Below are 13,701 nucleotides of genomic sequence, written 5' to 3' on the forward strand. Positions count from 1 at the left end.
ACCAACAAGCAAACAAATTCTAGCATTGCAACATGATAATTATTTTTGTGGTTCAGTACAGAACATATGTTCAATCAGCAATGCAAAGAAGTTACATTTCTATTAGTTTACAATTGTCTTTGCGAACACCAAGAAGATCGGTGACAATTTAAATTTACAATAACTCGATCTATCTGTGAGGATAAACAAGAGAATTAGTGTGTCATGCCTAATTTACAGTAATTATTTGTGAGGATAAACAAGAAATTGTTGGCCCTAATTAATTCGATCTATCTGAAGAATTGAACTTCTGCAGCCTACTACTAGTAGAAGAGATCAATTCGCACGTATATACAATTACATGGTATGAATAAAAGGAGACTCACTGCCTTACTGGAGAATTTCCTTGCTCGGTTGCTCCTGCCGTTGATTTTGGCTGGTCGCAGGTTCGGTTGTCCGCGTCGCTGGAGCCGGCACAGCCGCGCTGCCTGTGCGCTCTGGCGGATGTTAGGGAGCTTGATGCGTGCGTTGTGCGGCAGCGTCGAAAGATGAAACAATGGAGAGATCGATCCCCTGATCAGTGGTTCCATACGACGACCTGGGCACCTGCTTTTGTCTTACGTGATGGGCTTTCACACAAAGCTATTGAGACATCACATCTACATGGGCTTATTTGTGGGCTTTCAGGATTGAGCTTGCGATTAGGGGGGCTAATTAGTCCTAATTGTAGAAACCTAAGCCAGTTATTCGTACGTATTGTAGGTTCGACGTAGACATTGGGGGGGGAGGGGCTGGCCCCCGCTCGTCCCCCCGTAGCTCCGCCCCTGGTCCTTCCCAAGTAGGGGCAAGTTTGTGTGGCTTCTGTTGATCCACTCAGAGGATCAAGCCTCCTTTTTGGAAGGCCCGACTCTTCACGTTTCTGGCATGGAATCGACGCAAGTCTTGCTGATAGATGGTCGATCGGATCATGGCCATCTCTCTTTCTTCTTCTAAAAGGTCGACTGCGTCCTGCCGGGCTTGTTCTGCTTCAACTTCAGAATAGAGCTCAACTCGGGGTGCATTGTGAAGCAGATCACTCTGCAGAACCGCTTCGGCTCCATAGACCAGAAAGAACGGAGTTCATCCAGTCGACCGATTAGGAGTAGTCCTCAATCCCCAAAGAACTGATGGAAGTTCGTCGACCCACGCGCCTGCTGCGTGTTTGAGATCACGCATCAAACGGGGTTTCAGTCCTTTGAGAATTAGGCCGTTAGATCTTTCCGCTTGTCCATTCGACTGGGGGTGAGCGACGGAAGCGTAGTCGACTCATGTGCCTTGAGAAGCGCAAAAGGCTTTGAATTGGTCGGAATCGAAGTTTGGCCCATTATGGGTGATGATGCTATGCGGAACTCCATATCTGAATATTAGCTCTCTGATGAAGCTGATAGCGGTGCCGGCATCAAGATTCTTGATAGGCTTGGCTTCGATCCACTTAGTGAACTTGTCGACTGCCACCAGTACATGAGTGAAGCCGCTCCTGCCAGTTCTCAGTGGCCCAACCATATCTAGTCCCCAGACAGCGAAGGGCCAGACGATTGGAATGGTCTTCAAAGCTGAGGCGGGCTTGTGTGACATATTGGAGTAGAACTGACATCCTTCACACTTGTCGACTATCTCTTTCGCCATTTCATTTGCTCTGGGCCAGTAAAACCCCGCTCAGTATGCTTTAGCCACAATGGTCCGAGAGGACGCATGGTGGCCACAGGTCCCCGAGTGGATATCGTTAAGAATTATCAGACCTTCTTCCGGCGTTATACATTTCTGACTGGCTCCGGTCGCGCTTTCTCTGTACAATTGTCCCTTTATCACAGTAAAGGCCTTGGATCGACGGACGATCTGTCGAGCCTCTTCTTCGTTTTCTGGGAGTTCTTTCCTTAGGATATACGCGATGTACGGCACTGTCCAGTCGGGAGTGATGACCAAGACTTCCATGATTAGGTCGACCACGGCTGGGACCTCGACTTCAGTCGGATCCGTGGCACTTTTTGGCTGCGGGGCTTCTTCGGCGAAAGGATCCTCTTGAACTGATCGTGCGTGGATATGTTCCAAAAACACACCACTGGGAATGGCTTCTCTCTTGGAACCTATTTTTGCCAAATCATCAGCTGCTTGATTTTTCAGTCGGGGTATATGATGAAGCTCTAACCCCTCAAATTTCTTCTCCAGCTTTCTTACTGCATTGCAGTACCCAGTCATGGTTGGGCTTCTGACGTCCCACTCCTTCATCACTTGGTTAACCACCAAATCTGAGTCGTCGTAAACCATGAGGCGACGGATGCCGAGTGAAATGGCCATACGCAACCCATACAGAAGTGCTTCGTATTCTGCTTCGTTGTTGGAGGAATCAAAGTGAATCTGAAGTACATATCTGAGCTTATCTCCTCGGGGGGAAACCAACACTACCCCAGCACCGGAACCATTCAGCATCTTAGAGCCGTCAAAGAACATGGTCTAGTGCTCCGAGTGAACTTGAGTCGGCAGTTGCTGCTCAGTCCACTCGGCGATGAAATCTGTTATTGCTTGGGACTTGATAGCTTTCTTTGCCTCAAATCTGATATCCAGGGGAAGGAGTTCAATCGCCCATTTTGCCACTCAACCAGTTGCATCTCTGTTATGCAGAATCTCTGACAATGGGGCGTCGCTGACGACTGTAATGGTATGGTCAGAGAAGTAATGAGCAACTTTCTTCGTGGTCATATAGATCCCATATACAAGCTTCTGATAATGGGGGTATCTTTGCTTTGATGGGGTCAGAACTTCAGAAATATAATATACTGGGCGCTGAGCTTTAAAGGCTTTTCCTTCTTCTTCCCGCTCGACCGTAAGTACTGTACTGACAACTTGTCCTGTGGCTGCAATGTAAAGCAGCAAAGGCTCTTTGCTGATTGGGGCAGCAAGCACCGGCTGGGTGGAAAGCAAGGCTTTTAGCTCTGCAAACGCTGCATCAGTTTCAGGAGTCCACTCGAACTTGTTTGACTTCTTCATCAGTCGGTAAAGAGGCAATGCCTTTTCACCGAGACGAGAGATGACTCGACTTAAAGCGGCCAAGCAACCAGTAAGCTTCTGAACATCGTGCACACGCACAGGTCGTTTCATTCGGAGTATAGTGCCCACTTTCTCTGGATTTGCGTCGATTCCTCGTTCGGAAACGAGAAAACCGAGTAATTTTCCGCCAGGAACTCCGAATGTGCACTTTGATGGATTAAGCTTGATATCATACCTCCTGAGGTTGGCAAATGTTTCAGCAAGGTCAGTCAGCAGGTCGGAGCCTTTCCATGACTTGACCACAATATCATCCATGTACGCTTCCACATTCCGACTGATTTGAGTGAGCAAACACTTCTGAATCATCCTCATGAACGTGGCTCCGGTATTCTTGAGGCCGAATGGCATGGTGACATAATAGAAGCACCCGAATGGGGTGATGAAAGCTGTTTTAATCTCATCGGGTCCATACAGACGGATCTGATGGTACCCGGAATAGGCGTCTAAGAAAGACAGTCGCTCACATCCCGCAGTCGAGTCGACTATTTGGTCGATGCGAGGGAGAGGGAAATGATCTTTCGGGCAGGCCCGATTGATATGTTTAAAGTCAATGCACATGCGAAGAGACTTGTCCTTTTTTGGGACCATGACAACATTGGCGAGCCACTCGGAGTGGTAAATTTCTCGGATAAACTCTGCTGCTAAGAGCCGAGCCACCTCCTCGCCAATGGCCTTCCTTTTCTGGACGGCGGACCATCGCAGATGTTCTTTGACAGGTTTCACTTTTGAATCGACTCTCAGGCGATGCTCAGCCAGCCCCCTGGGAACACCCGGCATGTCAGCAGGCTTCCATGAGAAGATGTTCCAGTTCTCACGGAGGAACTGGATGAGCGCTTCTTCCTATTTGGAGTCGGGTGTTGTAGAGATATGAGTCGGAGCAGCACTGGGGTCGGTCGGGTGAATGTGAACGGGCTTCGTCTCACCGGACGACTGAAACGCTGACTCTACAGCGGGTTTCTTGGCTGGCAACAAATCACTCGGATCTGCAGTTTTCTGGTATTCCTGCAGCTCTACCACTACCATCTGAGCATCGGCGATCTTTGAGCCCTTCTGAAAGCACTCTTCCGCCTTCTTCCGATTGCCAGTAATAGTGATCACACCTTTGGGACCAGGCATCTTCATTTTGAGATACACGTAGCATGGTCGAGCCATGAAACGTGCATAAGCTGGCCTGCCCAAAATAGTGTGATAAGCACTCTGGAAATCCACAACTTCAAACGTCAACTTTTCTTTTCAGAAATTCTTGGAATCACCGAAAACCACATCAAGAGCAATTTGGCCGAGTCACTCAGCCTTCTTCCCAGGAATGACTCCATGGAAACTCATGTTGCTGGTACTGAGTCTGGACATCGGAATGCCCATCCCTTTCAATGTTTCTGCATACAATATATTCAAGCCACTGCCACCATCCATCAAGACTTTAGTCAGTCGAGTGCCTTCGACGACTGGGTCGACCACCAAAGCTTGCCTCCGGGGGGTGGCTATGTGTGTCGGATGATCGGACTGGTCGAATGTGATGGCAGTCTGAGACCACTTCAGATAACTGGGTGTCACCGGAGCAACCATATTCACCTCTCGGTTGATAACTTTCAATCGACTTTTTCTTTCAACATCAGCAAAAATCATTAGGGTGGAATTGACTTGGGGATATTCATTATCACTCTCTTCTTTGTCCTCAACTTTGTCCGACTCCTTTTCCTTATCCTTGGACTATTTTCCCTGGAACTGCTGGATCAAGAGCCGACACTGTCGAGTGGTATGTTTCGGGTAAATGAATTTACCATCCTCATCTTTCTTCGTGTGAATGTGGCACGGCAAATCCATCACGTCATTTCCTTCCTTGTCCTTCACCTTCTTAGGGTTCCAAGACCCTTTGGGCTTCCCTTTAAACTTTCCTTGAGTCACGGCCAAGGCTTCCCCAGGAGCAGCTGGCTCGGCTTTCCGCTTCTGCTTCCGACTGGAGTTCCCTCCCCCGGTTTCATGAGCGGTTGGCTTGTACTTGCCACTCCGGAGCCGATCTTCTTCTTCACCATTGGCGTACTTGGTGGCAATCTCCATCATCCGACTCAGGGTCATGTCTCCGGTCCGACCAAATTTCAAACTTAGCTCTCTGTTCTTAACGCCTTCCTTGAAGGCACAGACTGCTTGGTGATCAGAAACATTTTCCACCGTGTGATGCAATGTGATCCACCTCTGGATGTAATCCCTCAGAGTCTCATTCGACTTTTGCACACAAACCTGCAGCTCTGTCAACCCTGTTGGTCGCTTGCAAGTTACTTCAAATGTTCTGACAAACACTCGGGCAAGATCTTCCCAAGTGTAAATGCTGCTAGGTGCCAACTGATTCAGCCATGCTCTGGCCGAGCCCTCCAACATAAGAGGTAGGTGTTTCATGGCCACCTCATCATTGCCGCCGCCAATCTGAACAGCCACTCGGCAGTCCTCAAGCCAAGTATCGGGCTTGGACTCGCCGGTGAACTTACTGACTCCAGTCGCCAACCTGAAGTCGGGAGGAATCACCGCGGCTCTGATGGCCCTGCTAAAACACTCTGGTCCTGAGACGTGAACTCTGCTGCTGGTGGACACATCTCTGTCATGGCCTTCTCGGTGAGCTCTGTTTCGATCGACCAAACCTTGAACGATAATGGATCTCGCATAAAAGCCTGCTTCTCTGGGGTCGACTGGAACCCTTCGCCCAATATTGTGCTGGCGTCTGTCATCTTGCTGTCGAGGGGCATACGACCCACCCCTTGGGGGAGGAGTGGGCACTCGACGTCGATCATCACGATCGAATCGGTCATCATACTGATCACGCCGACCTCCACGTCCCTCACGCCTCGGGGGTGATCTTGGGCTATGGGTCGACTGGACTATATTCGCAGCGAGGGATCTGCTATGAATCCTATTTCGCGACTGCGATACAGCTGGATTTTGATCTCCTACTGCCCGGAGTAAATCTCTGATCTGCATCAAACCTCTGCCAGCCTCTGACTGAGAGGGTTGAATTGACTCTGCTATACGGGCTGCAGCTGCTAGATTCTGAATCGGAGTTCGATATACTTGAGTTGGTGGTGGAAAGAGTTGACATCGACTGGAGTCTGGGACCCGCTGTCGTGCACGCTCGTCGAGTGCTCGCTGGAGGTTCTTCAGTCGAGTGCGCTCAGCCAAGTTGGCCAAACGCGCGTCCTCTAGGGCACGAGCCTCGGGGGTTTCTCCAACGATAGGACTATGCAGTGCATCCATGTTTCGGCGGTGAAGGTCTTTCCTTTGCAGCGAAGTAAGTGGCTCGGGTTGATACTCTTCGTGGACCTGCGCTGGGTTGCCTCCGTCAGCGCGGGGGAAGCCGGGAGGACTGCGCGGTCCATTGACCATCAGGACCTCCGCCGCTCGATCACTATTGTCGCACTCAGATGCAGTCTCTATGGAGCCAGTCGACAGGTCGAACAGGCCGTAGAGAGATTCGTCGGGCTCAATCACCGCGACTTCGGGGGTGGCCGACTGGCGGGCCACCGCGTGCCTCACCCACCGCTGAAGCCTTGACCGACCGGAGCGCTTGCGCTGGCGGGAGAAAGGGAGGGGGTGACACAGGGACCGACCGATACTGAGTCGACGGTTGCCGCGGGAGGACGCCGCGAACACACGCGCGAAAGTGCGTCGCCCCGCGGACGGGGAGCGCCTCGATGTCGAGTGGAGCCTCCTGAAGCCAAGCGGAATCGTCGGCGACGAACGTGAGCGCGCCGAGACGGATCTCGCGGCCCTCAACCAAAACTCCGCCTGAAACCATGATGAAGGAGATCGGAACAATTGCAACTTCTCCAATAAGTCGCTAAGACACCTGCCCCACGGTGGGCGCCAACTGTCGTGGTTCTAAGTCTGACATTAAAAAGGGGGTAGGTATGGAGAGGCAAGATCCTAGTTATGGTGTAGTTGTATACGCAAGGGATTTACAAGTTCAGGCCCTTCTCGGAGGAAGTAACAGCCCTACGTCTCGGAGCCCGGAGGCGGTCGACTGGGTTATATGCGTATGAGTTACAGGGGTGCGAACCCTTTACACTGAGGAGGGGGTGGCTTATATAGAGTTCCCCGGACCCCTCCAGCCCTCAGTTATGCAGGGTTTAAAGTACATTAAGACCGGGGGTTACTGGTAACGCCCCCACATAAAGTGCTATGATGACCATAAAGGCTACTTAATGGCAGACCGTTGCGTGCAGAGTGACTCTAGATCTCCTGGTGGTCGAGTGAGTGGCTTCATGGTCGAGTGTCTTTGAGTCCGTCGAGTGAAATCCTTCCAGGTCGACTGAAAGGTAGTTTCTTCTAGAGATGTCCTTGGGGAGGGTATGTTGGACAGGTCCATGACCCTACCCTAGGTACATGGCTTCATCACTCATCACTTCGTAAACAAGATGTAGCCTTTTGAAACAAGGCTTCCATGAGAAAATCATTACAGTTGATTGACATTAGTGTAGACAACGAGGAGCATCTAATTAAGTGGCATGGCAATCTTGCACACGGCTAATTAGCAGAGGCCTTGGCCGGGACAGCTTTGCTCAACCCCAAGAAAACAAGCAAAACATATCTCTCCAAAACTCCAACCCAGATAGATACAAATCGCAAACGACGCAGGCACTCCATATGTATCTACCACGAAGTTACTGATCCTTCCTTTTACTGGCGAGTGGCGTCTGCAATTAGGACGGACGGGAGATTATAAACAAAATCACTCCACACCAATGTAGATAGATAGAAAAAAAATTGAAGGTGGGGAGATCAGTATGTGCTGCAGTAGTTCTTTGGGATGATGATCATACCAGAGGGGGTGATCGTGATTAGCACCGGCGTGTCCGAAGAGGCGGTGGGGTTAGGGTTAGCCTCGTATATATCCGCCGTGCACGTGTATGTCCTAGGACGTGGGCGCCTCATGTCCATGTCGGCGAGCAGGTTGAAGAGCCGCTGCTTCCTGGTGTCCATCTCCGCCATCAGACGGGCTGTCTCTGGGTCGGGCAGTGGCTCAGCTTCGACCTATACAGGCTCGCCGTCGGCAGAAGATGAGTGTTGGGCAGCGGTGGCGGCGGATGCGGAGGACAGAGATCGCAGCAGAGGAAACGAGGCGGTTCGGCCGCGGTGGGCGAGCAGCGGCGAGGCGGCGGCCTTGCAGACCGCCTGCGCTTGGCCGCCGACGAGCCCCCTCGCCGCACGTCGGAGCGCGGCCATGATCGAGAGTTCGAGACGATCGCGTTCTACGGGCGCCCACGCTAATCGTATCCGGGGCTAGGGGTAAACGTGTACCGTGTACGTGATAAGGCGTCTCGCTGCTTTCTCCTGCGTATTTGGACGTAAGGCATCTATTAAAAGTTGGTTGCTGACCGTCAGCCGGGCTCCAACACGGCTGAATCCATATTTGCTTCTATCCCAGCCTATTATATGTCCAACATCACTTTTCCCAAAAAAAAAAAATTTTGCCAAACTCACATTTGTATGTAGGCATATAACACCATGTAAATGCTCGTCCGGCACACACAATATTCAGTACGCATAGCGAGTGCATTTGTACGTAGGCATTATGATAAAATAAACACCCCCGTTTAAAAAAAACAAAAAAAGGATATATAAATAAGCATCATGTCAGGAGTTCAGGTGTATTAAACTGATATTCTAAACTTCATACTATCCATTGTCCAATAGGTAATGCAACCATGTTCCATAATAATTTATTCCTTCTAATAAACCAAGTCAAAGTACTATATATATACAACCTCACTCGTATATACAGATATAGCACCCACACAGAATCAACAATTCTAAGTTATCTTTCATATATATGCAGCATAATAATAACTTCTTAGGACAAAACTAAAATGACATTCCAATCCATACTAAATCAGCGACAATTAATATGGATCGGAGGGAGTAGTATATTTTACAAGGGAGGGACGGCACCAATATAAATTATAGAACAGGCCATCCGCATCTGTCCTACAGCATGAAGGTGCTCATCGGATTCGCGAAGTAGCGCCGCCTTGCAGACTTGGAGCGTTCTTCACAGCGACCTTGCTTCAAAAGACCCCGCAGCATGGTGGGAGCACTAGGCACATCTTCATCAAACACCCCAACATGAACATACAGGTGTTTGTCAACTGTCAGCTTCCCCAGCAAGGTCCTGCATGTCTGCACATGGACAGGGTGAACTAGTTACTAACATTTGAATATCGAATGTATTGTGCAAACATGATATGATGTAGCCAACATACATACCTGAGGATTCAGTACGTCCATCCGACGGATTACGTCCTCCTGATACACGAAACAGCGGAGCAGAGCAGCTTTTAATTCAACGATATTGACAATTATAGGTAGAATCATAGCTCCATATGGAAATGCAAACATCTTTCAGTACTAATAACATTCAGAAAAACTGTCTGATGGATTTAGAAAAACTTAAATGTGAGTGCTTTAAGCAATATCATGATATGAAGTTTAGAGTTGCAACACCCATAAATAAGATCTTCCTACAAGGTTACCTATTTTGAAAGTCAATACGAGCACTTTCTTCATAACATTAATACGACTGACCAAACAACTCACAAATCCAATTGCATGCATAGAACTTCCCGGCACAAAATAAGCAGGTCTAAATAACACACTCACCTCCGAAATTCCTGGATATTGCATGACATATCCAATAATACGACGGCTTAAACCTTCATAGACAGTGCTATTCGTGCTGCCATCGCCGTTTATCCACGGTAATATTGGATGATAAATACGACTTCTGCAAACATGACAGCAAGTAGATGGCCTTTCATCATCTCCAGGACTTCCACTCTGCAAATGAGAGCTTGACTTCCTTTCAACATCAACAACTGTGACAGTGTGCCCCTCGCCAAGCTTCCTTACAGTTCCATGCAAATTAAGAGGCATCGTCGAGTGCTTCTCTTTCAGTATATTTCTGGTGTCTCCAGTTGATGCCATTTCAGAACCCGGAGCTCGCAAACAGCTGCAATGGCTGTACTCGGCGAGTGTGGTTATATGATACTTTGGCTTATGTAATGAGTCAACAATCTGCACACCATCATATGCATTGACCTGCATTGACCAAATTCAGACTCCTATATGTTAATTGATGTGGAAATAAAAAATGCAATCTTCAGAATACTTGATTTTCTACAACTTCCACACAATTTTGGTCAATTTTTTACAATCTTATCCTTCCTTAATTGCATCACTAAGTTCCTCCACCATATGCAGGCCTTAGAGAGGACAAATTGAGGGTCAGATGGCATTTTATTTACCTTCTTAGTTCTTTGTGGCCAACTCTAAAACAAGTATTGTGAAGCAGAGGAGTACATATTTAACAATGTTGATGCCAATTTTAAGTGTACAATACTCGATATAGAAAGAAAGGGAATATCACTATCTATCTGTTGAATTTATGCAGAACTAGAGAAAAGAAACATAAAAGGAAATAAAAGAAAGAAAGTAAAACAACAGAAGTAAATTTTAATCAATCCATCGATAGACAGTAATGAATAATAAAAACAGGTACACCAATCTACTATATACATATTCACAGATCTACCTTAATGGCCAGCTGAAATCTCTCAAGCATATCAACAACCAAACTGATAGATTGCATGCCTGCATCCAGGGGATAAAACCAAATAAATGAATCCTAGCAAAAAAAGATGTAGCTTTACGCAAGTTCTACAAAAACTACACCAGTTTTTATTCACAAGGTTAAAGAGTACCTAGTGGATGCAGTGCCTGTGACATTTCCCTCAGATTAACTCCTTGTTCACCAGTTTGACGAATAATACAAAATGCATTTCTGAACAGGTCAGATGAAAGAACGATCGGTTCATTTTTATTACAACACAATGATGGTAACTGTTCGGCATATAATTTCATAGCATCCCAAGGCCATCCTCTATAAGAATTCTCCAAATGAAATGCAGACAATAAACAGCGACATGAATTCAGATCGTTTAAGTCTGGCAACATGTCACGGCTTTCTACCTTTGAATCAACATCCTTGCTGCCCATTTCCCTAGCTAAAGTAAACATAAGGCATTCTTTATGATGTAACACCTGCATGGGATTGTTTGTTTGGATCATCTCTTGATTCAAAGCCACTTGGATACCAGGGAAACCTTTCTCTCGGCGGCTATCTATATGGGGAAAAGGTTTGTGTCTCTTAGTCCTACTGCTTTCCAACTCTGTACTCTTGCGTTTGTAAGTACAGTCATCCAAATCACTGCTATCCTCGATTGAAGGACTGAAGCTGTTAGGTTCATCAGCCTCACCAACTCCTTCACTTGGTAAGGAAGGTGAAATGAGTAGCTCTCCTGACAACACAAGAGAAAAGAGGTGAACAATTTCCCCGCATTGTGGATCTGGATGCAAATAAACTGTACTGTCCACAATATTCTTTCGTTGCCCTATAAGCCATTTCAAAAATTCAGAAGCCTTTTTCCCTGAACCATATGGGAAGGGTGAATAAGAAGCATCAAAGAAGAATTTTCCAGAAAGGGTTACAGGTTTCATTCCATTTCCAGTAACCTGCAAAACAGGGGGCAGTGTGTAGAAGTCAAGAGACAGTGGTGCAGGAATGTAACTACACACATTTATACTTTGGCTTAACATAGTTCTAGCCATACACATCAGAACCCAACATTGATATCCACCATAGGCAAGCTTACATTAGTGCATCTAAGCTGTACAAAGCTAATCTCCTATGGTGGTTTGTGATACGACCACGTTTCAGATATATATTATGTTTAATCCTATGAAAATGCAACCTAAATGTAGAAATAGGCCTCTCACGCAAAAAGAACAATCTTCTTTTTCAACTAACGAAACTCAACATTGAATGTAAGATACTAAGATATTAAATTTTAATGATATTAACAATACATTTGATTTTTCAGATGCGGGTCCCAGCAAGGGAAGCTACTACGGATCAAAACATATAGAGCATAGTGAAGAAATAAATAAGAGATTTGATATACTGATGGATAAATTACACATACTAACCAAGAAGTTCTTCCCTCTCAGAAAGGAAAGGGCAGTAAAAATTTCACTCTCTGAATAAAGCTGAAAGGTGGCTTTTAATGCAGCTTGTGCTTCTGAAGCCGATAATGAACTGAGAAGAAACACCTTCAGGAGCTCTAATGCATTGGCAATTGCCAAGGATTTGCATACACCTCTTTTAGTAATTTCAGCTTTGTTGGGTTTAATGTTGTTTTCATGAACACTGCAGGGAATTGCCATGTTTTTACTTGGATGCATTGAATTGGAACATGTACACAATTCCACGATCTCTGGAGCTACAGTGCTTGTGCTGGTTGGACATTGCATAACCTGATTATTTGAAGGTGAAAAGTCAATATTAAATAGTATATATTGGCTGAGGAGAAATATAAAATTACTGACCGGTCATACCTGCTCAGTTGGAATTTCCTCAGCGGCATCATCATTCCTCCTTTCGCTCTCTGGACTAATCCGATTGGTCTGGCCCATGTTTCCTAGACGAATGAATTCAAGGATTTCATCAAGTGCATTTCTTATTTCCGGATCATTGAAATTATCCCAATTGAATACCTCAGAATCTGAATCTGCAGAATTCTCATAACTAGAATTTGATAATTCTTTTGCTTTTGATCTCTTGTACCGTATTGCAAGAATGTTGCAGATTCGATTCACAGCTGTTCTTATGTTTGTTTTAGCTCTTAAACTTGACATCCTTTTACGACATGCAGCTGGTAGAGCTGGAAGATCAGAAATAGAGTTCCAAGCTACACGGGATATTTTTGCTCCACGTCTTGTGCGGTATCTACTGTATGCCATGAGCAATTTTCTGAAAGTAATAAAAACAGATCAGGCACCAAGCATCATGGAAAACTTCAAATCATTATTAAGTGTAACTGAATTATTTTAATATATAAGAATATGGATAGTCAATCAAGGAATACCTGTCAGATTCGGATGTCCAAAAGAAAATTTTCTTTACCAAGCGTCTGCTGCCCCTCTTGTCTTTATTTGTATGCAAGAAAGTACCAACAATGTTGTGTGTGGGAGTAATGCCAGCTCGATGACGTTGTTCTGGTAGGCCAGTGAGTGATGGAGAGATTTTCTCTGTTATTTCTCCATCCAGAATAGACTTGACTAACCTCTGTGAGGATGATCCACTAGCTTCAACTTTTTGCTTAATAAACTTCATGGCAATCTCATTAGCCGATCTTTTCCTTTTCTGAGAGGTTGATCTAGAATTAGATTTTTGTTGATGTTGCGTATCAGAAATGCTTGCCTGTCCATGAAGCTGTCTATTCTTGGAGGAAGCATAAAGCACCTACATCAGCAAAACAAATCCGTCCAGTGAGTGACATTGAACAGCAACCATACAGATAGTATACAAAACTAAAAATACTACTCAAATGAAAAAGATTAAAACAACTCAGCCACAAAATAATAAAAATGGGATGTTGTTCTTAATTACAAAAGAATGATGTAAAAAGACGTTATAAATAGCTCCTGTTATTATGTTACAGAAGCAACTTTAATGTATTGCAAGGCCTATGGGGCAAATATATAGTATACAAGACTTGAGGTGCAAGAAAGGAAATATAGCCTAATAAGGAACAC

At 46.1% G+C, this 13,701-nt stretch overlaps 1 protein-coding gene across 2 annotated transcripts in view; it reads right to left on the reverse strand.

Moving 5' to 3' along the window:
* Positions 1–8,854: 8,854 nt before the first annotated feature.
* The window catches only part of LOC119349767, a 20,970-nt gene continuing 16,123 nt past the window's right edge, over positions 8,855–13,701 (reverse strand). For both annotated transcript variants that reach the window (XM_037617848.1, XM_037617849.1), the window contains 8 exons: positions 13,032–13,408; positions 12,502–12,916; positions 12,094–12,420; positions 10,809–11,619; positions 10,640–10,698; positions 9,709–10,146; positions 9,316–9,354; positions 8,855–9,228 (listed from right to left, as the gene is read on the reverse strand). In XM_037617848.1, the coding sequence (XP_037473745.1) occupies positions 9,037–9,228; positions 9,316–9,354; positions 9,709–10,146; positions 10,640–10,698; positions 10,809–11,619; positions 12,094–12,420; positions 12,502–12,916; positions 13,032–13,408 (2,658 nt within the window). In that variant the 3' untranslated portion in view covers positions 8,855–9,036. The remainder of the gene's footprint in view (positions 9,229–9,315; positions 9,355–9,708; positions 10,147–10,639; positions 10,699–10,808; positions 11,620–12,093; positions 12,421–12,501; positions 12,917–13,031; positions 13,409–13,701) is intronic.

Source organism: Triticum dicoccoides, chromosome 1B (assembly GCF_002162155.2).
Source record: "Triticum dicoccoides isolate Atlit2015 ecotype Zavitan chromosome 1B, WEW_v2.0, whole genome shotgun sequence".
Lineage (NCBI taxonomy): Eukaryota > Viridiplantae > Streptophyta > Magnoliopsida > Poales > Poaceae > Triticum > Triticum dicoccoides.